This window comes from Silene latifolia, unplaced genomic scaffold (assembly GCF_048544455.1).
Source record: "Silene latifolia isolate original U9 population unplaced genomic scaffold, ASM4854445v1 scaffold_190, whole genome shotgun sequence".
Taxonomy (NCBI): Eukaryota; Viridiplantae; Streptophyta; class Magnoliopsida; order Caryophyllales; family Caryophyllaceae; genus Silene; species Silene latifolia.
Genome location: NW_027413156.1, coordinates 42,448 through 68,250, shown reverse-complemented (window position 1 = coordinate 68,250; position 25,803 = coordinate 42,448). Strand labels below are relative to the sequence as shown.

Genomic DNA, 25,803 nt, shown 5'->3' with positions numbered 1-25,803 from the left:
TGAGTGTCCTATTATTTGGCACTTGTTTAATGATGTGCTCACTGATGCTGGACGTCCAACATGAAGGTTGCAGGCTGCCTTGAATGAATCTTCTGAAGTTCAAATATAAACCCATTTTGTTTTGTTTTTTTTTTTTTTCCAGCATTGTAATTTTAATAGCTTAAGGAAAAAAAAAGAAATTGTAATTTTGTTAGATTTGGCAGACATTTCTGGTTTGTAACTTTAAGTAATGTTGTTCAGGTTTAGCAGAATTTGTAATTTAATTAGTACAAATGTTGTTTTGTAATTTCCCACATAAGTGGAGGGAACTTCAAACTCTAATTATATGCTTAATATTTTGGAGGGAAGGGTTAATTCATTAGAGATAATTAACCATCTATAATCATCTTTCCCTCTCTCCAATCCCTTTGGTCCGCCATGTCCTATATTAATTCTTTACTCCCTTTCTTAATTCCTGTGCAAAAGATGAAGGGGAAGAATTAAGTGACTATGAGGTAGTATTCAACTAAGGTCTTTATATTATCATATTGACTAGTTTTATACCCGTGCAAATTGCACAGGGTTGTTGTTTTTTATTGACGTAGTGGGGTTGTTAATATGATGTGCTATGTAACCGTAATATCTATTTAGGAATTCTGAAAGTACAAAAATAAATTCTCGAAAATTTGAAGAGTTAATAAAAGTAGACAAATTGGAAAGAAATAAATACAACAAAAAGCTGTTTTGCTTGTGACTCTTGAAATAGCGACATAGAGCTGACCGTGCGTAAACACCGACCTTGGAAGATAAAGCCCGACATGTGCTAGGGACTGTCCTTGGCTCTTATTTATTGTCATTACAAAACACACCGCAACGGGAAATTTTCTTCTATCAAACTGTACCGGGAACTTACTGGAATCAGATGGAGTAAGTGTAATACGGGCAATATGCAGTTTATCGCCCTTATGACTACCCGATAAGATTGTTGCTCTAATCACACGTGATCCCAAATCCGTCACTATCAGTTAAGTGCCATTGTACAATCCGCGAGATTGGTCAATGTTCTGAATAAGCATAACTATAGCACCAACCTTGAGCTTTAATTCGTGATTTGGAAGCGTCGAACACTTAATAGAGTTAAGAAATTTTGTGGAGTACAGATCACGAACCCCAATATTACTCTCATCTTTACTAACCTCGTCTGAGCTGAAGTAAATTTTCTCAGTTCCATTTATTCGAGATAATATATAATCATTAACCAAATCAACGATCTCTTGTGTAGGTGCAAGGATGGTCCTCTCCAGAAGATACTCGGGATTCGATGGTTGATTCTCGAGGGATGGGTAAATGGCGTCTACAATCGAAGCGATAGGATCTCCAGTGTGATGAATCAAAATGTCATTCGGCAACTCTAGTTCAACTTTCCCATCATTCCAATCTCCAGCGTCCCCGTCTCCAACTTTTAGTATCCATTCTGAAAACTCCTTTATCTGAGCAAGTTCGGAACACGAATCTCCGCCTCGAAGGCGCATATTTTTTGTCAATTTAAACACCTTGTATGATTAAACAAATATGTAGTTTATGAGGTCATATAAAGTAAAGTAAATTTATAACCGTTACATAACAAATAGTTTATTCAAAACATGCTATATACTATCCCTCTATAAACTTATGAAAATCTACATTTGGCTATATACAATAACTCGATGTGATTTACTCCCATGTAATTGCATAATGTAAGGACATATGAAATATTCTAAACATGAGACGGTATATTCTTTTCCGCTTTGTGTAACATCACACGTAAAAGTTTGGACAATTAATTGTCGCGGATTTTTAGTGAGAGGTTGACGCAATACTAAATGAAATACATGGGCCGAGACTAATTGTTTTAAAATAAGCTCATGAACAGTATGAAAACTTAGGCCATAAACTAATATTCTGTATGTACTTAGCCATTTACGGGCCGTAAACTAATATTTTATAATACGGTTGGCTCATAGAACTATAGAAGATTAGAAGTAATATAGTTTTATTGGACTTGACTGACCTTATGGTCCACAACTCCATATCTATACCACCACAAAAAAAAAATTGCTCTTTGACCCAAAATAACACCGTAAAAACCCTATCATGCCTCAATGCCTCATATGTATATCACAAATTCTCATTCAAGACGGACACTATCCCTCACAAGTTGAAGACGGATAGTGTCCTTCTCACAAAATACAAATGGATAGTGCAAGTGGGGGGAAATGGATACCTCCACTTGCCCTCCCACTTGCATTTTGTGAGAAGGTCACTATCCGTCTTCAGCTTATGACGGATAGTGGCCGTCTTCAATGAGACGGACTGTATATATATACTGTCACTTGTCAATCTTCAAAAACCATTTTGTCCTTCACTTTCGTCGCTCATCACACAAAGCTTGCTATCTTTCTCTATCGCAAGTCTCTTTCTCATACTCAAGAATCAAGAGCTTGCTATTTTCCGAAATATTTTATCAAATAAAGTAATCCTTTTTTTATTGCCCTTTTTGTGACTTCGATAACTTCTCTCTCTTTTTTCTTTTTTTGGTTTTCAGCAATTTATACACGATTTTTTTTCCAACTTTGATTGAATTTATTATAATTATTTACTGATGTTCTTTTTAGAATATATACATAGACACGGTATATTTTTCCCTTAGTTTTTTAGAATAATTTAGATTTTTTTATTTGCTTTAAACCTAGTTCAATTAAACTTTTTACATTCATCTAAATCGTGAAATGTTAACATAGCAATACTGCATTTTTCATTTGTTGATATTGCTCAGCTTGTGACGAATAGTGTCTGTCTTCAATGAAATTTGTGTTTTATTTATATGTCATCATTTTAATAATAAAGATTTTTATTAATTATTAATTCTATTAATCAGGTTGTATAATGAGTAAATTAGATTAATCATATCATATTGTGTATAATTGTATGAGTATAATACAAAGAAATTAGATCAATCAGGTGAAAGATTGTGTTTACATTAAAAAAAATGTGATAAAGAACATGCGTTATTCTAAAGGGCCCTACATCAATAGAAAAAACTTGTTTTAAACCCGTTAAATTCACGGGCTGTTTTATACTTTGTGGTTAGATGATTACCTTTAAACTAATACTCCATATATTGTTAATAAACTTAAAGTTATACGAAAGTCGATATTATATAAATGTAAAACACAACCATTTTTTCCAGGGTTAAAACCCAAAAATCTCGAGCAGTAACCCGTTCGATCTGGAACCCGAAATGACCCATTAATTTCACTGAAACCCGACACGAACACGTCAACCGTTGAATCAAAGATAAATTAAAATAATTTTTTATTATTATATAATATATTAGAAAAAATAATTAAAAACTAAACATTGAATGTGATTAAAATATTAATATTAAATATACTTTAGTTTTTAAAAATATTTTTCCGATCTATAAAAGGCATTAGATACTAATTGTTGACCCGCACTTTGCCCCTAATAACCCGACCCATAACCTGTACGACTCAACCCTTTTTAAGAACCCACCATACCCGACCTGTATGATCCAACTCATCCAACCCGTTTGAGATATATAGACAACATAAAGGATATTTAACCCCACTTAAATGGAATAAAAAATTATCGGGAAAATAATCTCAAATGAAGCCCGCCCTTCTACCCTCGTATACACATTAAAAAGTGATCGAACGGGTTACTGCTCGAGATGTATTCATAAATTATAGGTTAGGACAACCTCAACTATGTAACTGCCCTTTTTTGTTAATAAGAAAAACGTTGACTTTTTTTATTAAATTAAAAAAAAATTGTCTTTTTATTAATGAGTTAAAAATTATAGAATAAGAGGGTCTTACACAATAAGACGGTCCATTTCTATAAAAAAAAACTATTCATTTAATTCTAACAAATAAGTTGTCTTTCCACATTATAGAACTGTCTCACAGTATAAGACCGTCTTAACTTTAATTTCTGACAATCACAATAGCTGATGGAGTATTTGTTTTTTTACCATTACTATAGTTTGTAGATTTAACATGATTAAGAGTACATTTGTTTTTTGAAAAGAGTACCATCAATATAGGAACGTAAAATGTATTCCTTAATTTCCGTTATAAATTAGTTTTAGAATCATATATTCCGTAATTTTGCTTAGATAAATATATTCCGTAATTTTACTTGAAAGAATATCATATAGATATAGCCCTATGGTAAATGAGTTTATAATCTATTTTTTCAATTGATTATCCGAACTTGAAATATTCATGAATTTAAAGACTGATTCATAATCATAATTTAATTTTGGTAAATAATGATATGCTTTATCTTGCTTCATTAATTGATTTAAGTGTTATGTTAAACTTTCCTTTGTTTTTTCCGTGATATGTTCAATGTTCAAATAACTCAAAATAATAACAGAATGCTATGTAAGCATGGCTTAAATATTAGCTAGCCATGTGGCAGTAGATCTTAGAAGATTAATATACTTCCTCCATTCTCCTTTAATGTTCCCATTTTCCTTTTTGGGTCATCCCACTATAATGTTCCCATTTCATTTGTTTCTCTTTTTGGGCCTAAAAAATGACCAAATGGTCCTTATTTCATCAACATATTTACACTAAATACCATTGTTTAACTCATCTAATCTAAATTACACACTAACCTATTTGGTCTAATTGCTCCCTCCATTTTCTTTATTTCCCACCAAATTTCCCACCAATACTCCTATGTTCTTCATTTACTCCCTTATTTATTTTCAACCTTCTCCATTTCTAGACTTTTCCAAAATAAAACCCTAGATCTAACATCTCCTTCTCCGCCGTTCCTTTTCTCCTTCTTCTGTCTACCACTCTCTAGATCAACGATCTCCTTTTCTTCATCATTCATCATCTAATCCATCAATGATCTCCTTTGTATCCTTATTTTGTGATTATGTCATTAAATAAGCCTCATATTCGTTGTGAATCTCAATCCTCTTCGATGAAACCACCCTCTTACCATGAATCTTTTGATCATCTGTTATTTATACGCGGTGTTGGGCATGTTGCACCTGATACCTACTCCGGTTATGGCTCACTTATTGAATCTGATGTTGACGATGATACCGAGGCTACTTCTACGTTTTGTGTTGAGTCAAATAATTGTTCCTGATTCTGTTATTGACGATGTCCCTGATTATAGGGAGAAAGTTGGTAAATATGTTGATGATTTTAATTCATGTTTTGATGAAGGGGGATTTTCCGAAAAACTGGTAGATCTGGTGATTTGTCACCAAGTACTAAGAAGTTCATGCGTTTTGTCGGAAAGTCGTAGAAAGACAGCGAAATAACGAGGATGAAAATAAAGGTTAATTCTTAAACTCGTCTTTTAATTTTGTGTTGCTATTTGTACTTGTAAAATTAGTGTTTTATTCTGTATTGTTTTCTCTTAATCCATTTTCCTGATTTTGTACTTGTAAACAAAATTTTATCTTATCTTAATTGAATTGTTTTCTCTTTTGCTTTTGAAGGTACTGATGAATTTCTCCCAAGGGAAGTCGTTGATGATGGTGACTTGTCACCAAAATCAAAGAAGTTCAAAAATTTTTGTGAGAAATACATAGGGAAAAACTAGTAATTGTGCTTAAGGAGGTTTATTTCTTAAACTCTGACTTTAATTGATGTCCATTTACTACATATGGGATGTGTTATGGAGGTTGTTGGGTGTTTGGTTATCTGTTGGTGATGCTGGATTTTCTGATGCAGGATATACTGTCTGTTTTTGTTATTGTTACTTCTAATTCTCTATGATGTTCCCATTTTCCTACTGTGTGCCCTCGTTGCTGTATTTGGCTTTAAACATGACATTTATGTATGTGGTGTTGAACTTTTATGGTTACTGTTTTATATTTGCTGCCACCAAGGGGATTATCATGTTGAGATACTCTCAAAGTTAGTTGAGTTTCCATATTTTGTTTCCTCCTGATGAGTGTGGATGCGGGCCCACGGGGGCGCTTGAGGGAGAACAAGCATTTGCATTTGTGGAGTCGCCACCAATTTATTGTGGAAAATTGGAAACCGTGGATGCCAATGAACATGGATGTTCACAGAGATCTAGAGTAAGAGGTGAGGGTACGTATTAGGAAGCTCTTTTGATCGAACACCTAATCTCGCCCGCCTCGATAGCGGCCTCTACTAATGATTAGGGAAAATATCTATACTCGATATGTTATCGATTATATGCATGCAATGCAACATCCATTAGATTAATCCTAGAATGTGAGAATTAACTAAGTCGGTTAACACGTAATTTAGCATACAATTAATGTCAAAGTCGGGAATTTAGGTTGATTACATGTGAAGGCACACAAAGAAATACAATAGAAGAAAATACAATAAATACAACAAAGAAAATTACAATAATTACATCGGATTAATTGATTTATGTCGAAAATACTTTCAAAACGGATAATTTGAGAAAGAATGAATGAATGAATTAACGAACAGAAAATAAGGTGATAATACGATTAGTAGTTAATTAAATACGTAAACTAATAAACCAGGTCAAAGCAACACGGGAGTTCAGAGACAGAACTCAACCAGGAACAGGCGCATCAGAGCTGCGTCCCTTGGAAGAGGTGCACCAGTTGCTGCGTCTGTTCCTTGGCTCAGTTCTGGCTGTGAAGCCGAAATTGCAAGTCGTTAATATTCATTGGTGAATTTAATGATCGATTAATAATATTTGACTCGGATGAAAGTGATTTACAGATTATTTACATATGATTAAAGGTCATAAAAGCGATAAACATGGAATAAAACTTATTAGGACTAATTAATTACAAGATTAATAAGTATTAATTAACAAATTAATGAACTAACTAATTAATAAGGTTAAACAGGTTATTAATGACGAATTAATGATGGATATGATGAACAAAAGGTGGGAATATGTCAATGACGAATTCCGGAGACTCAATATTAATGAATCGAACCTCCAAAAACCCAATTTGATTTTAATGACGAAAACCCGCAAATATTAGTTATAAGGGATTTAATTCGGGAATTTAAAAGATGAATTAAGTACTAGTAACGATGAATATATTACATGTTAGAATTATTATGCTTAAATCGTCATATAAACAATGAACAATTGAAGAAAGAAATAAAACAATCGAACCATCAAAGGACGAAGAAAGAAGAAAGGAAGCAGGAACTGCAGCAGCCTCACGAAGAGGCGCAGCAGGTGCTGCGTCCCTTCGAAGAGGCGCAGTAGTTGATGCGTCCTTTCTCGACGTCTGTCTTCTGATAGTCCGTAAAAAGGGTTTAAAGCTTAGTTTTAGAAATCGGTTTTAGAAATACTTTCGACATAAACCTTACATTATGATTGCAATAAATAAATAACAATAATAAAATAGGAATTATACACCCTCAGACTTACATGTTTGATGAAACGAGATGAACTGAGTTAACGTTTAGTGATGCTCGACTCGAATATAGACGAAAGTGCCCTCGTAAGAGGAAATTAACAGATTGATTAAAGTTGATTATGGTGGAGTTGGTCAAATTGTCCAGTCATGCAAAACGAGACTGGTACTCAGAAAGATCCGAGCTTACGTGGTCGAAAGTTCAAGCACGTAGACGCCAAAAAGTAAGAACATGGTCTAGAATGCAAAGGGAGAAGAGAAGGGCGAACACTCACGTGAGAAATATGTGAGACCGAAGGTCTCTAATTATACTAATCACGTGGAGAAAGTAGGGTTTTTCGGAGAAACTTTGGAAGTGAATCTCGAAAAGATATGAAAAGATACGAAAAATACGCAGAAAAGAACTTGGGAAGAGGCGCAGCAGGCACTGCGTCTCTTGGAAGAGGCGCAGCACCTGCTGCGTCCTTTCCCAAGTGGGTTCGCCCTGCGGAAGAAAGATTTTCGTGTTTTGGTTATGGAATAACGGATTTATCTTGTTTTCCTTAATATGTTGTGTAAATATTACGGGAAATTCTTTACCAAAGATTAAAAGATTGTAAAATATGGAATAGAAATATCCGAAACATTCCAGAACATTCTGACTCGGTCTTAGAAAATGATGACGGTTTTATGACCCGGACTCCAAATGTAATCTAATTACTGCCAAAACGACCGTATCGGCACGTAGATGACATTTAAGAGGTAGACATAAATGTTTGAGCGATCACTTGATGATAAACTTATGAACTATCACAAATCGTTCCGCGTACCAAACATGCGGCCCAATCATTACCGGGTGGCTTGCGGGAGGTGCAGAAATGAGGTATCTACAGAGCCCCCACTTTGACTGAGACTTGGACAAGGCGAATGTGAAAGTATAGCCATCAGGTCAATCGAAGATTACAACCTGACGACTAGGGCGACGCGAGGCAGCTCAAGGGGTCTGAGCCAAGGACTTGTCGTCGGGAACATTTTAGAGTCTGTCAACTTCCAGGGAGGGTCATTTAAAGTCCATTAGAGTACGTAAGGAGGCTCGCCAGCCATAAGAAGAGACCATACCTGAAATTCCTTGAAACTCAAGGGAAACAAAACGTGATATTGGGAGAAGACAGCATGACACAGTCTGGAACTGCTGGGAGAAATCTGCTTGTGGTCGGCTTCAAAAAAACTTCGGAAGGGCTTGGGGTCGATTTTGATCTCCATGTCTCGAGAGGGAATGACTGTCGGTCGTGAACTCTCGCTGGGGGAACATAATCGGGAACTGATCTCCATGTCTCGAGAGGGAATGTCTGTCTGTGTACTCTCACTGGGGAGACATAATCGGGAACTGATCTCCATGTCTCGAGAGGGAATGTCTGTCCGTGTACTCTCGCTGGGGGAACATAATAGAGGTGTGTCGAAACACCTGTCAAAGAAGGAACGCTCGTTGTGACAAGCTAGGTCTTGGATAAAAATAATAATGTATGGAAGTTTACAGTTGGCTTGAAAATGCGGGTCCGGGCGAAGAACATACGTCAAACGGTTCAAATATGTGATATGGCATCAAAGAAGTGGCGCACCAAAGATGGGCCCACAAAATAACGAACTTAAAACGAATTTTTGAAAATTCGTATGAAGGGAAGCTGAGGAAAAGGCGCACCAAGAGCTGCGTCCCTTGGAAGAGACGCAGCACCTGCTGCGTCCATTCCTGGGCGTATCTTTTCTGCGTAAAAACCCGATGAAACAGAGGGTTTATTCCATTTACTCGAAACACAAATTCTCAATTTCTGTCTCAAATTCCAACCATTTCCGTCAAAATTTGATCCAAAAGCTTGAATTTGCCATGACTAATCGAGGTATGTGTATCAATCTTGCATTTATCTTCCATATTTGATCAAATGGGATTGACAAAATTAGGGTTTTCGATCCTAATTAGTCGAAAATTTGGGGCTTTTCCCCCAAATGATTTTGCCTTGCGAAATGGACTTTGTAAATGGCTAATTGATAGTATAAGGATCATAACCATGTATTTGTTTTGAATTTTCGTTGAGTTTTGAGCATTTGAGTGAAATTGAGACGGTTTCACAACTAAACCGTAAATCGCTTCGAAAATAGCCTTAGGATTGCCCATTTATGATGAAACTTGATATTTGGAATCCTTGTATGATGGGTAAACTTCCTACCATCTCGTAATTTTAATTTGTGACGGCTTTTTCAGAACACTTTCTAGGGTATAATCGCCGTTATAGCGAAATGCTGCCGAAATTCCGACTCGAACCCATGACTAGGCTTCAACTTAGGCTTGAATTGACCCAAATTACCACAGGAGCGGACGGGTTTATGGGAAAATTGCCAAACATGGCGAGAAAAGAGCGATTTTAGAGCTCCGAAAACTCGAAAATCCCCTAATCAAGGCTTGTCGTCACTTGACGCGGCCTAAATTTACTTTAATTTTGCAGGTGACGAGGCTTCTACAACTGGGAGAGATCCCATGGACGTGGGCACTGTTGTTGACCCTTCTCAGGTGCTTGAGGAGACATTGGAGGAGGCTTTCACCGCTGCGGTGATGGCTGCTGAGGACGAGGTCCCCGAGGAGGAGGCTGTTGAGGAGGAGGAGGCCCCGAGACGGGCCAATGTTGGACGGGGTGGTCGCCAGCTGAGGGGAGAACCAGCGTGGGCTGAGACTTGGGACAGTAGGCACCTGCTTTGGGCTACGGAGGGTCGCCTGTCCTATAGGACGGTGAAGAGTTTGGTAAATAGAATTCATCACTCTTCATTCATCTTCTTTCATTTCTATTTGTCATTCCTTTTCTCTTTCATCTAAGCTAAAGATAGCTTTTGTTTCAAATCAACATAGGAGGCCGGGAACATCAGGTCGTTCTCGGGCTACACGACGGCGATGGGGTGCTACGAGAGGCTGTCGGCCGAGGAGCGAGCCATGATCGATCGGGGAGCATTCGGCGCCTTGGTGCAGGCTTGGAGGGATATTGCGAGGAGGAAGCTTCGGGCTAACCTCAGTCTAGTCCGGGCTTTCTTGGACCTGTTTTGGGACACGGCCTCCACATTTCACATGCCTTTTGGTGAGGTGGAGGTCACGTTGGAGGACTATGACATGATTTCTGGTCTGTCGTGTGGGACTGAGGTGGTGGAGTGGCCGGAGACAGCCATGAGGGTTGACTCGGCGGAGGCTAGGAGGCTGATCGGTTGGAACTTGGTGCCGAAGGCGGCTGCGGTACCTAGCTTGTTGCCTAGTTCTTACGTTCGAGACTACTTCGCGGGGAAGACCCCGGCGTCATTGGTGATTGAGGGGAGGGAGACGGCTCCTCCTCCCTGCACTGTAGAGCAGAGAACCCGCTTGTGGCTCTGGTGGTTCTTGTCTTCGGTCTACCTCGGAGACAAGGGAGAGAGGCTTTCGACGAAGCTTCTTCCCTTTCTTTCAGACCTGAGCTCCCTAGGCCGTTGGGACTAAGTCACTGCTGGTTTTGCGGTCCTCATCCACTTCATGAGGGCTATGGTTCATCCGGAGTTGATGGAGAAGGGGACTTCTTCTGCTCGGCCGGCCGGATTCAACTTTCACTTCTTTTCATGAAAGATCATTTCCATTCCTTATCAAATCACAAAATATCGTTGTTGATTATCCTGTTTACAGGCGTGGGTGTACTTCTACTTTCTGGGCCTCGCGCCCAAGAGGACGGAGCCGGTGGAGAAGGCTTATCCCGTTGTGAGGGATTAGGTGATGTGCCGCACGAGGAGTCGGCGTTCCTTCCACGACGTTTGTCTTTCACCTTACATTTGTTTGTTTTTCTTTCTTTTACTTTTAGAACTGACCATAAGAATGACCCTTCGTTTGCTTTTCTAGTGGGTGCTCAGGCCCTGGGAGGAGTACGCTGGCACTCCACCTATCGTGGCTGAGGTCCTTCGACCAAGGAGCTCGAGCCGACTGCTGCTGAGGACGTCGATGGGTCCTGTGTGGTACTTGGGTGAGCGCTTGGCTCGTCAGTGCTCTCGGGACGTCTTGACGGTTCCCATCGATCCTCCTCGGACGATGTTTAGGGAGCCTTCTAAGGCTGAGAGGGAGGCTGACTTGGTTGGCGTCGGTGGTGAGAGATGCTGGCTTGGACGAGTGGCAGCATCTGATTCAGAGGGTGAGTCTTCAAACTCGTATAGTTTTGTGTAAGAACACATTTGCTCGAGTTTGTCCAATCGCTAAGAATTTTCCTTTTGAAATGCAGGTTGCGCCATCCCGGTTCGTGGCTTTGTGAAGGGTAGCCAACCGGTTACGGGCTACCGCCGTCGAGGCACTTGCTGGTGGTCGAGGACGTCAGGTATGAACCTTCCGTTTACTTCATTTTTGAATTTTCTTATCTTCCTTTGCATTTGAAATGATTGACATGAGCCAGTTTCATTGTTTGCAGAGGTAGCGTGAGCTTGCCCAGTCCCGAGAGGAGACAACTCGCCTGCTGAGGGAGCTCAAGGTCCGCGACGCCGAGGTTGCTGTTCTCGAGGCGAGAGTTGCTGAGCTAGACGGCGACCTGCAGTAGCTTACGTGTTGCTTCTTCTTTTTTGGTTGTATTTTTGTACATTTATACATTTTAGGACCCACTTTTGGACATTTGGATCTTGTTTTGGGGCTCGAGCCCCCAGTTTGGTGTACATATCGCTTTTTGGTTATATATATGATGGCCTGAGTGCCTTTGCTGCTGGGTTGCTTTGTTTGTACTGTTAGCTTTGAACAGTTTGGTAGATGACGGTTTACGCCGTCATGCTGTGCCGAAATTTACACGGTAACATATATTTGTACATATGGCCTAAATTAGCCTAAAACAATGACTCGAAAGTGCAAAAATTTGACCGAAAATGAAAATGCAAAAATTTGGTCGGAATTGACCGGACGGTAGGGAGGGTTACCCCTTAAAAAAAAGAAAAAAATAAAAACATATAAGTTTGAAATGTGATGTGGAGGAGAGCGGAATGATTCCCCAAAAAGAAAAAGTAAAAAGAAATGTATAAGTTTGCAAAAATGATATACAAAAATGTATAGACTTGAAGAAATGAATAAATTAAATTAAATTGGTGAAATGATTCCCCAAAAAGAAAATTTAAAAAGAAATGTATAAGTGTGCTAAAATGACGAAACTGTCGATATCATCTCGAAATGCGTGTCCGCGAAATTAGGAAACACGAAATATGGCAACCTGTCGTCTTTACCAAAATAATAACCCGTATGAATAGGAAATTATTCGTTGAGGAATTTAGGAAAGATCCAACGCGGAAAATCACAGAAAGAGTCTTTGCAAGAGGCGCGAAGAGTGCGTCCCTTCGAAGAGGCGCAAGACTGTGCGCTGTTCCCAGTCTTGTCGATCCCGACGGGTTTTAGGAAACAGCTTTTAGTATAAATAGAGACGTCGAGGGAGGTTTTATTCACACAATTCTTCCGTCTTTCTTCGTCTTGTTACACAAAACTCCCAAAATAAGCATACATCATGAATACTCTTGAGATTCGTTTAAAAGAATGGACAAATGAGTTCTTCAATGTGGAGAAACGTGACATGGGTGCTTATAATTTTGGATCGCTTTTGAGCTTGAATTTGATTAAGGTAGTCAAACCATTTCTAGATGCTTGTCTTGACTATTGGGACCCGAATTATCATGTATTTGCCGTCCCTGGAGGCGACATTTGCCCATTTCCAGAGGAGATTGCTGCGATTGGTGGTTGGGACCCGGAACATTTGCCTGCTATTCCCTCCACTTCTCAAGGGTATAAGAACAAGTTTAGAGACTTGCTTGGATTGGCCAGAGTTGATGTTGACCGTCTTGTGACTTCTAAAGGAGTGCGAATGTTGGATTTCATCGATCGATTTATCAATAGGGCTGATCCCACTGTCTCTTATGTTGCGAGGCGAAGGACATTCGGATTTTGCCTACTACATGTATATGTCCTTCAAGGGCATGTTGATGAGGATATGAGGGGCGACCCTCGTCTTTTGAGCTTGATTGAGCAAATGGAGCTGCGCAGAAGCCTAACTTGTCTGTGTTTAGGAGAGATCCTATTGGGCTTGGATAACAGGAAAGCTAATCGCGACCTACCTTACTTGGGAAGTCCCATTATTTTGCAGGTAAAAGAACTCTTTTCTCTTTTTCTTTCGTTTTTTTTTTCCGTTTTTAATCCCTGCTTTTGGTAGTTCTGGCTTATGGAGCGTCTTTGATTGATCGAGCCCCCAGTTAATGTTCCTGCTTATCATGCTCGTTCAATTGCAATGAGGACCAGGCTTTACATGGTGGACTTCACTCGAGTTTGTAATTACTGGGAAAACAAATTGAAGAGTGAAGATGGTCCCTTAATTAGATGGATCGTACCATGGTGGCATCTCAAGTCTGTCACTGGAGTATCTTCTTTGGATCCTACCCGATCTGTTCGCATTCTCGGCTTGGAGTTTATGATATGCATTTTCTTAGAGAGGTTGATGAGGCCATGATCCCGAAGCTTGACACTTGTCCCACACTGTCCCTTACTACTCGAGAGTCGAAGAGAATGGGCCCTCAACTGGGCTCACATTTGGTTCTTGAATTCCATCATTATGGGTGTCGATTCCTATCACTTCCGGGAGAAGCGCGAGAGACGAGGAAGCGTGAACTGACTACAAGTTTCGCGAGGTGGAAAAGGAGAAGGAGAAGCATCTGACTGAGGGAGAGGAAGAAGGCGGGTTTCGAGTTGTTCATCCTTCGAAAAAACCGAAGACTTCTCCTGCCGTCGAGATGGTGGTTGACAAGAATGGCAAAGCGAGACCACGAGAGAGACCATTGGTGATTAGGTCGGAAGTGGCGCAAGAGCGTCCTGCTCGAGGTCGTGACAAGAAGTACGATAAAAATGACAAAGGCAAAGGGGAAATGGAAGAGTAGCCTAAGTCTTTAATATTATTTATTATTATTATTATTATTGCAATAAGAAGGTGGGGTTTTTAGAATCCTAGCCTATTTATTTTTATATTATGATTTTATTATGTAACGTACTATTATTAGAAATGAAATAAAAGAGGTTAATTGGTTATGAAATCGTCATGATTTTCTTTTCATTATTCTTGTCGAATTTCAAATGCATTTGCAAATGTCCTTCTATTTACATTCAAAATGACTAAATGGGTTGTATCCCGTGAAGGATTGCCTACGTATTCATTTAGAAAATGAAATCAAACTCTTGCGCGTAGTTCGAGTAAATGCAAAAGAATAATTGTTCTAAGCAAGAGCTTATAGTGAACTTTAAAAAATAAGCATGAGCTTTAATTACTCCTAAAATGCAACTTAGTTTATTTGATGATATGAGAATGACAAATTGTCAAAATGCAAGAGCAAGATGACATTAGCTTGATTCAGCTTGGCTAGGGGCCGTTTATTTCGTGCCACAAGAGCGACACGTGAGGTTACGCGAGGCGCGTTTTTGCTCCTATTCTAGGCATAGTAATGTTTCAATTGGTCAAGGTTTGTTGGGTTGGCAAATTCGTTCCCGTCTATGTCTGTGATCCTAACCGCACCCCCTGGAAGTATGGACTTAACTAGGAATGGCCCGGCCCAATTAGGTTTGAATTTTCCTCGTGGATCGACAGGTAAGAGAGCTCTAATTGATTTCAGGACCAAGTCTCCTTCCTTAATGTTTTTTGGCTTAACTCTTTTGTTGAAGGCTCGTTTGATACGCGCTTGGTATGTTTGCACATTATGTTACGCACGTAACCTTCGTTCATCCAGGAGGATGAGTTCTTCATATCTATCCCTCTTCCACTCGGCTTCTGGGATTTGACTTTTAAGTAAAATACGCAAGGATGGTATTTCTAGCTCAACTGGTTGTACGGCTTCCATGCCGTAGGTCAAATAGAAAGGAGTAGCCCCAGTGGGCGTTCTAACGGATGTACGGTATCCCTATAAAGCGAAAGGTATCTTGCTTGGCCAATCTCTATAGTTGTCAATCATTTTCTTGAGAATCGTGACAATGTTTTTGTTTGCTGCCTCTACCGCGCCATTGGTTAGTGGTCTATATGGCAAGGAGTGGTGATGTTTGATCTTGTACTTGGCTAGCAATTGTTCAGTCTTTTTGACCCATTATCACCGATGATCTCCAACCATAATTAATGTTGGTTTGATGAACTTTGCAAAGAGTAGGAAGCCGCTTCTACCCATTTGGTGAAATAGTCGATTGCTACTAGGATGAAACAAGACCTCATGTTCGATCTTGCCGAAATGTCAATTCCCCAAACAAGCGTAAAATGGCCATGGGGATGTCATGGTGTAACGCAATGAGGGAGGGACATGTTGCACGTTCCAAAATCTGATGGCAATGTCTTACATATTTGATGCAATCAGATTCCATCGTGGTCCAATAATACCCTAGACGTGTGATTTTCTTTGCCATCATGGGTCCACTCATGTGAGGGCCACATTCTCCATCATGGACTTTTTCCATCACTTTCCGTGCCTGTGAATGATCAAGACAACGTAGGATAACACCAAGAGGTGTTCTTTTTTATAGCTCTCCTTGCATGAGAACGTTTGGGAAGCTTTATTGTCTCCTTTTGTCCATTTCGGTGGATAGAAGTTTGAAGTTCATGATTGCTTGGAACCAAGGTTCCTCCGTAATTTCTTGGTGATTTGGTCCAAATCCTCTTAAGTTTGATGGCATTTCTACCATGCTATCCGGCATATTAATCAAAGATGCAAGTTTTGCAAGAGCATCTGCAAATTGATTTTCTTCTCGAGGTAGGTGTTGGTAGGTTATTTGATCGAATAATTTGGCTACTTGGTCTATTCTGGCTTGATAAGGTGCTAAGATTTCGCTTCGGATTTTCCAAGATCCCGTAATTTGGTTGATGATCAAAGAGGAATCCCCATGTACTCGAAGATTCTTGATGCCTAAACTTTTTGCAATCCAATGAGACAGAATTCTCGTTAGGCGTTATTTGTCACCTCGAAGTCGAGTTTGACAGAGATTGGTTTATGCTCGCCTTCAGGAGAAATGAGCAATATTCCTATTCCAAATCCTCTTAAGTTTGATGCCCCATCAAAATAGAGGTCCCAGGAGTCTACATCCGTTTGGAGTATATCCTCATCCGGAAATGACCATGTGTTTATCGTTTGCGTATCATTGATGGGATTTTTTGCGAAGAATAAACATCCATGACTTTCAAAGGCACATACTTGAGATCGAACTCAGAGAGAATCAAAGTCCATCTCGCTAAACATCCATTGAGAACGGGTTTCGCGAAGAGGTATTTGACAGGATCCATTTTGGAGAATATTTTGACGGAGTAGCTAAGCATGTAATGGCGTAGCTTCTTCGTTGCCCACACAAGAGCGAGGCATGTCTTTTCGAGTGGAGTGTATTTACACTCGTACTCCAAGAACTTCTTACTAAGGTTGTAGATGGCTCTTTCTTCTTTTTCTACAGTTTGAGCTAGCATGGCGCCCATGGCCGTTTCAGTTACCGTGAGATATAAACCAAGAGGTTGATCTCGTTGATAGGACAAGAGTTGGTCGTCACACATCAAATCAAACACATTTATAATACTCAACAAACAACTAGTTAGCGGTAAGTCGAGGTCGATCCATGGGACGGTGTGCTTTGGGTTCTAAGTCTATCTATCTCAATTTATGCTAGTGTCACAATTTGTTTGGGTTTGTAGTTGTGTCTAGACTAATGCAAGCAATATAGTAAACCAAGCAATAAAAGAAGGATGTAAACAATTGATTAAAAGTGCTAGGATATCATGGGGTCATAGGGGATTCATGGTGTTGATCATACAAACATGTTTACGATTATAAGCAAGCAATTAATGTTGTGGAGAAACCGAGTTGGTTTATGTCTTACGGTTCATAGGAATAGTTGGGTCCCGGAGCCGAATCGATTAGATTGTACAACACCTACAAGTCGACTTACTTTCCTCCTATTCAACTTCTATGCATGGTCTAACAAGACTCGAGTTGATTTATATCTTACAAGTCAAGTTGAGTAGATAAGAGATGGTTGTAAATGCAAGGATTCATAGGCTTAGCATTTCATAAAACATAACATGTGCATAAAGTTGACATCACAACAAGCAAGCAATTTAATCATGTGAACATATTAGATTAAGTATGAATCAATTCCATGTTAGTTTCCCCTAATTACCCACTAATCCTAGCTAAAAGACTACTCACTCATCATCATGGGAAACATGTCATTAATGGTGTCAATCATCACAACAAGTATAAACATGATAATAGAATGAAGAAATGAACAATAAAGATTAAAGAGTAAAGGAATTATACCAAACTTGAGATGAACCAAATAATAAAGCAAAGAATAATAGAAGAAACTTGATTGATTGATGAAGGGTTGTCAATCCTTCAATAATAACCCAATAATCTTCAATTACCCAAAAGTGATGGACTTGAATAATAAACTTGAACAATAATTAAGGAGAGATTAATGTGAGATTTGTGGAAAGATTGAGATTAATCTATTCTAATCTACTCCTAATCTAATCTAAGAAAGCTTGATTTAATCTAAGGAAACTTTATTATACTCTAATAAAACTTGATGGTTTGATTATTACAAATGGGGTATATATAGTGGGGATTAGGTGTAAGAATTAGGGTTAACTAAGGGCTTAAATGACGATTAAGTCCCTACTTAAGGAAACGCCGGTCTTTTTGGAAGGATGGGCATCTTTCTTGAAGCTTGAAGAAACGAAATTGGTCTGCCTTGGAATCCGGGCGTCTTTAGCACGGGGCGGGCGGATTCGGTGGTCTGTGCACGGGCGTATTGTAGGGAAGACGCTCGGATTGGAGTAGGGGAAGACGAGCGGATTTGGAGCAAGACGGGCGTCTTCTGGAGGTTCTGCCCGGGCGTCTAGTGGGGAAGACGGGCGTCTTTTGTCTCGGGACGCGCGACTGGCGAACAGCTTCTTTGTTTGAGCTTGGATTGTAAAACGGACGTCATTTTCTCATCCGGACTCCTATTGGAGTGATTCAAAAGCCTAGATCACTTGTTTTTTCGACGCCGTTCCATCTAGCATATTTTCAGAGCCAAAGGAGCAACCCTTGGTTCGGTTTTTGAGCGATTTCTTCTTGTAATGCCTTCCCTATCGTCATTCTTACTTTTAACCCTTTGATCCTTCTATATACACTTTATTCCTACATCTTTGGTCATCATTCTTGCCTCCTCTTCATACTAGTCCATCTAATATCATCAATAAGCTTCCAAATATGCACGAAAGACGGGAATTTCCGCCTTATTATCTCCTTTTCTACAAAACATATGAAATGCTATAGAAAAGCAAATAGGAAGGTTTTGACGGATAAAATGGCCATAGAATGTTATAATAGTATGAAAAATAGGCTCAATTAGGGGACTAAATGTGCGCAAATAATGTTCACATCAAATATCCCCAAACCGAACATTTACTCGTCCCGAGTAAAGAGGTGACTAAAACTAGACCTTTATTTAAATTATCCTACTAATATAACCGATATGAGACAATTAGCGGGTCTCACTCCGCCCCTTCAACTCACAACAAGACAACCATGAGATAGGATGCCTTTTTGCAAAGCAAGGTGGGTCTTGCCAAAATGGCGACACATCCAAGCATTAAAGCACACAAAACAAGTAATGGATGCATCTACAAAAAGAATAGCCACTTTCCTCATCTAAGTGGCGGAAATTATCTACAAGGGAAGCAATTCAAGGGTACACACTCCTTCATAGATATGGTTTCTTCAAACTACTAAGCCTAGAAGGATACCAATAAATCACCTCCAAGTTGTGTCAAGCTAGGGTACCTTTGTCCTCAATCGTTAAATGCTTTTGTCAAGAGTAGACTCCCTATGGTGTTAGAAACACTGGAGGATCGCGGAATTCCCCTTCTCGCCTAGACAAGAAGAAGGGTCGTCCCCTCTCTACCATGCACAAAAATGGATACGATGGATAAAGGGATCGATAGTATTTGAGTTTCATTTGGGAGTTTCTTTTGTTGTTGTTTTTTCCCCCAATTTCTTGTGGCATATAACATTTGAGAACACTTTCTTTTTGCCATTTCTTTTGATATTTGGCATTTCAATACTTGACAACTTTCAACTTTCAACTTTTTGCATTTTCTTTTTGAACATTTTCAAAGTCACCCCATATGTAGTGAGGGTGCCTTATATTTGAAGCTTTAGGAGTTCTATTTTTGCTCCTCTTTTCATTTGATGCATTTTTTGCAAACTTTCTTTCACTTTTCATTTCATTGAACTCAAAATGATTTCTTTTTGTGCCCATTCCCTTTGATGACAAAAATGTGGTAGAACATGGATGATGGATGGATGCATGGTTTCAAGGGTCACCTTGGAATAAACGGTAGCCAAGGAGTTATCACACCACAAGGTACTCTTGACTAGGCCTTAATCCATGGGTCAAAGGATACTAGCATGACACATCCTAGGGTGTTTTATAAGTATTCTAACAAGCAAAGTCTTAATAAGAAGAAGCATCTACTAGGGCCTATATACACTTGTCAAGCTTCCCAAGTAGACGGTTTCGCAAAATTTTTTAACATGCAAACTACATGCCATGATGCAACTAGCATATATACATCCTAATGCATATGCTTCTACCAACTAATATGCCATATAACCTAAATGCAAGTCCTAAATTCACATTGTTATACCGCATCAATCAAAATAAAGTCACATAGTCTTTAACATAAAGAGGAAAAAGGAGATTGGAAAGATCATACCATGCGGTCTTCAATATCCTCATGTCTCGGATGTGGCGTAGTCAATCAATGTGAACAAGAATGAACAAACACAATATATACAAAACAATATATACAAGACTACACTACAAAGGAAATGAACATGTTTTTGGATTTTTCAATTTTTCAAATTTTTATGGTTTTTGGTTTTATGAAATTAAAAGACATATTTTTGTGATTTTTTGAAATTTTTCAATTTTTATGCATTTTTGGAATATAAATTCCCATCCCCCACTTTATTTTGGACATTGTCCTCAATGTACATGTAGGAGTAGGAATGAAAAATAAATACATTTTTTTTGATTTTTTTGTTTTTTTTGATTTTTTTGATTTTTTTTTATTTTATGGAAAATAAAGTACAAATGCAATGATATGATATGAATGAATGCATGCTTTAACTAAATGCAATTCTATATGAGATATATAACAAATGAATGCAATCTAAACTATACTATGTGATGCATGATTTCTAGTAACCTATGGTCACCTATGATCAAACCTCCCCAAACCGATTTAAACACTATTTCTAGTGTAGAAAAGAATAGGATTGGTCATTAGTGACTATGCATGAATTCTAATCTATATGCAACTATCTACATGAATCATGTGAGATATATACAATGCAAACTAATTTAAATGAACTAACTAATGCAAATGCAATATGAAATAAAATACAAATGCAAGCTAAATGTATATGTATATAACTAAATGCAAGTGTAAATGTAATGCAAAGTGAAAGGAAAGGATATCTTACAAATGGTGGTTTGAGGGAGGACTCCACCAAACTCATTCCTTGTTGCCATGATTATTGATGTTGTCCATGTTGCTTAATGCTCTTAATAACCGGTCAAAGGCTTGAGCACAATCCTCAAATAAGCATGAATACGGTTTGTTCCAATTCAAAATGAAGCTTGGCCAAGGGAGCTTGTCATCCATTCTCTTCTTCACCTTACCCTTAGCACTTGAGCCTTTGAAGTGCTTCAATCCAATAGGCCCATGATTCTTGTCAACACTAGGTATGAAGTGTGACTTATTTTTATCCGGAGATTTCCACTCACCACCTTCTCCTTCAATTTTTGTGATGATTATAGCATTTGGGTTTTTCAATCCTTCTAAAGTCGAAGGAGAATTCTCATAACATTGATGACCGGATACCTTAGAAGTTGACATTGTGGGTGCCAAATTTCCACAAGTAGCTTCACGTGCAAGTTTCTCTTTGAGTTTTTCCACCAAGTACCCCTTGTATGATGCTTTGACCTTTTGAAGAAGGTCCACCATATCCTCTCCAACAATCATTGGCTCCATGGTAGGTGCCAAGTAGTCTTCGTGGGCAATAGGGAAGGGACATTCATCTTCATAATAAGATATCTCAAATACTTCAAGGATAGGCTCTTCAAGCAAGGTGATATCACAAGTCCATTCCTCTCCCCTATTCCAAAGGTCCTTGTAAGACATGTATTCTTCATAAGCTCCTTCCTTAGGCATGTCATCATCGCTATCTTCATACGAATCATAGATAGGGGCTTCATTCCTTTTCACCAACTCTTTCTCCAACACCTCAACATCCACTTCAAATGACACACCCTCATACTCACAAAGGCTAAGAGTACTTGGCTTACTCAACCTCATGTCTTCTTCATCAAATACCACACTTTCATACTCACAAGAGCTCAAGGAGATTGGCTCTTCCCATTTCTCATCAAAGGTAACTCCTTCAAACTCGCATTCATGATCAATGTCTAAGGAATGGTGAAGAGTAGTTACTTGGGCTTCATTCATTTGGGCAATTCGAATCTCCAACTCCTCTCCTTGGGTAACAATGCCTTGAAGAACATTGTCCCTCTTTTGGCTCTCCTCTATCATTTGTTTGAAGAAGTTTTGTTGATCTCCCATCATTTGGAGAATCATATTTTGAATGGGCTCATTTTCTTGTTGTGGGTAGGTTTGAAAGTGGTTGTATTATGGCATTTGGAATTCATTTTGAAGTGGGTATTGGGTGGGTGGTTGTTGTGGATATTGGATGTGGTGATTTTGGTGGGAAAAATTGGGGTAGTAGTTAGGATTTTCATTGTATGAGTAGTAAGGTAAGTTTGTGTTGACTTGATCCTCAAACTCCCAATACCCATTGTAGTCATACTCAAAACATTCAACATATACTCCATAAGTCAAGTCTTGAGCTATCATAGCTAAGACAAGAAAACAACTACAACATGGAAACTACACAAAAACGGTAAGAACAATCCTTGAGGAACAAGTTCCTCAAGGTGGAAGCACAATTAAAATAGACAAACAAGTAAGAACTTAATCACATAGCACCATCCCTTGCAACGGCGCCATTTTGATAGGACAAGAGTTGGTCGTCACACATCCAATCAAACACATTTATAATACTCAACAAACAACTAGTTAGCGGTAAGTCGAGGTCGATCCATGGGACGGTGTGCTTTGGGTTCTAAGTCTATCTATCTCAATTTATGCTAGTGTCACAATTTGTTTGGGTTTGTAGTTGTGTCTAGACTAATGCAAGCAATATAGTAAACCAAGCAATAAAAGAAGGATGTAAACAAATGATTAAAAGTGCTAGGATATCATGGGGTCATAGGGATTCATGGTGTTGATCATACAAACATGTTTACGATTATAAGCAAGCAATTAATGTTGTGGAGAAACCGAGTTGGTTTATGTCTTATGGTTCATAGGAAGAGTTGGGTCCCGGAGCCGAATCGATTAGATTGTACAACACCTACAAGTCAACTTACTTTCCTCTTATTCAACTTCTATGCATGGTCTAACAAGACTCGAGTTGGTTTATATCTTACAAGTCAAGTTGAGTAGATAAGAGATGGTTGTAAATGCAAGGATTCATAGGCTTAGCATTTCATCAAACATAACATGTGCATAAAGTTGACATCACAACAAGCAAGCAATTTAATCATGCGAACATATTAGATTAAGCATGAATCAATCCCATGTTAGTTTTCCCTAATTACCCACTATTCCTAGCTAAAAGACTACTCACTCATCATCATGGGAAACATGTCATTAATGGTGTCAATCATCACAACAAGTATAAACATGATAATAGAATGAAGAAATGAACAATAAAGATTAAAGAGTAAAGGAATTATACCAAACTTGAGATGAACCAAATAATAAAGCAAAGAATAATAAAAGAAACTTGATTGATTGATGAAGGGTTGTCAATCCTTCAATAATAACCCAATAATCTTCAATTACCCAAAAGTGATGGACTTGAATAATAAACGTGAACAATAATTAAGGATAGATTAATGTGAGATTTGTGGAAAGATTGAGATTAATCTATTCTAATCTACTCCTAATCTAATCTAAGAAAGCTTGATTTAATCTAAGGAAACTTTATAGTCTAATAAAACTTGATGGTTTGATTATTACAAATGGGGTATATATAGTGGGGATTAGGTGTAAGAATTAGGGTTAACTAAGGGCTTAAATGACGATTAAGTCCCTACTTAAGGAAACGCCGGTCTTTTTGGAAGGATGGACATCTTTCTTGAAGCTTGAAGAAACGAAATTGGTCTGCCTTGGAATCCGGGCGTCTTTAGCACGGGACGGGTGGATTCGGTGGTCTGTGCCCGGGCGTCTTGTAGGGAAGACGCTCGGATTGGAGCAGGGGAAGACGAGCGTATTTGGAGCAAGACGGGCGTCTTCTGGAGGCTCTGCCCGGGCGTCTTGTGGGGAAGACAAGTGTCTTGTGGGGAAGACGGGCGTCTTCTGTCTCGGGACGCGCGGATTGGCGAACAGCTTCTTTGTTTGAGCTCGGATTGTAAAACGGACGTCATTTTCTCATCCGGGCTCCTATTGGAGTGATTTAAAAGCCTAGATCACTTGTTTTTTCGACGCCGTTCCATCTAGAATATTTTCAGAGCAAAGGAACAACCATTGGTTCGGTTTTCGAGTGATTTCTTCTTGTAATGCCTTCCCTCTCGTCATTCTTACTTTTAACCCTTTGATCCTTCTATATACACTTTATTCCTACATCTTTGGTCATCATTCTTGCCTCCTCTTCATACTAGTCCATCTAATATCATCAATAAGCTTCCAAATATGCACGAAAGACGGGAATTTCCGCCTTATTATCTCCTTTTCTACAAAACATATGAAATGCGATAGAAAAGCAAATAGGAAGGTTTTGACGGATAAAATGGCATAGAAAGTTATAATAGTATGCAAAATAGGCTCAATTAGGGGACTAAATGTGAGCAAATAATGTTCACATCACTCGTTGAGGTGGCATGAGCACTAGTGGTTTGGCTAGTATTTCTTTGATTCAATCGAAAGCCTTCTGACAGTCATCATCCCACATGGTGTGATCTATTTTCTTTAACTTCTTGAAGATAGGTTCGCAGATCATGGTGAGCTTTGATATAAATCGACTTATGTATTGTACCTTGCCTAGGAATCCCCTAACTTCTTTATCTGTTTGAGGTTGCGGCATTTCGATTAGAGCTTTGATCTTTGAGGGGTCTATTTCTATACCCCGTTGGCTGACGACGTATCCCAGGAGTTTGCCATATGTCACTCCGAATGTGCATTTCTGAGGATTGAGCCTCATGTTGTACTTCCGTAGCCTTGAGAAGAATTTGTGAAGGTTCGCAGTGTGTCCTTCTCTTTCCTTGGACTTGACAATCATATCGTCTATGTATACCTCAACTTCTTTATGCATCATGTCATGTAAGAGCGTAGTTGCGGTGTGTTGGTATGTGGCTCTGACGTTGATTAGCCCAAACGGCATAACCGTGTAGCAATAGGTTCCCCACTGAGTGATGAAAGCAGTCTTATGCATGTCCTCTAAGGCCATCTTGATCTGGTTATATCCTGCGTATCCGTCCATGAAGGATAGTAAGGCGTGATCCGCCGTATTATCCACTAATATGTCGATATGTGGTAGAGGAAAGTCATCCTTAGGACTTGCTTTGTTTAAGTCCCTAAAATCAACACAAACACGGATTCTCCCATCCTTTTTGGATACGGGTACTATGTTAGCTACCCAGTATGACTACTCGGAAACTTTGATGAACCCGGCTTTGAATTGTTTATCGACTTCTTCTTTGATCTTGAGAGTCCATTCTGTCCTCATTCGACAAAGCTTCTGTTTCACTGGTTTGAAACCTGGTTTGATTGGGATTCTAAGCTCTGCAATGTCCCTGTCTATCCCTGGCATATCTTTGTAGGACCAAGCAAAAACGTCTTTGACCTCGTGTAGGAGGTCTATGAAATTGGCCCATTCGGTAGGGCTCAAGGTTGTCCCTATCCTAAGTTCTTGAGGTTCTAGTTCAGTTCCTACGTTGATGGGTTCAGCATTCTCTATCATTGGTCCCCCTTCCCCTTCTTGTAATATTTCTTTAGCTATGTAGAGAGTTATTTCGATTGAGTCAGGGTCTGGGTCATTCTCATTATCATCGTAAACAGAATTGCATTCAAGATAACAAGAAGAGTAAGCAGAACCTGATTTATTCATATTAAGATTTGAGAAAAGTTGAAACAAAGAAGTCATCTGATCTGTGGTCTGTGGCGGTAAAGGGACAGCGGTTGGGACATTTCCCGAACTACTGTTGCTATTTGACACTAAGCTAAGAGAAA

The 25,803-nt window shown here is 39.1% G+C and overlaps 1 protein-coding gene across 1 annotated transcript; it reads right to left on the bottom strand.

The window, feature by feature from the left end:
• Positions 1-1,004: 1,004 nt before the first annotated feature.
• On the bottom strand, positions 1,005-1,511 carry LOC141638162 (uncharacterized). The gene has a single exon (XM_074447574.1). The coding sequence runs from the start codon at positions 1,509-1,511 to the stop codon at positions 1,005-1,007; it is 507 nt and encodes a 168-aa protein (XP_074303675.1).
• Positions 1,512-25,803: the final 24,292 nt, after the last annotated feature.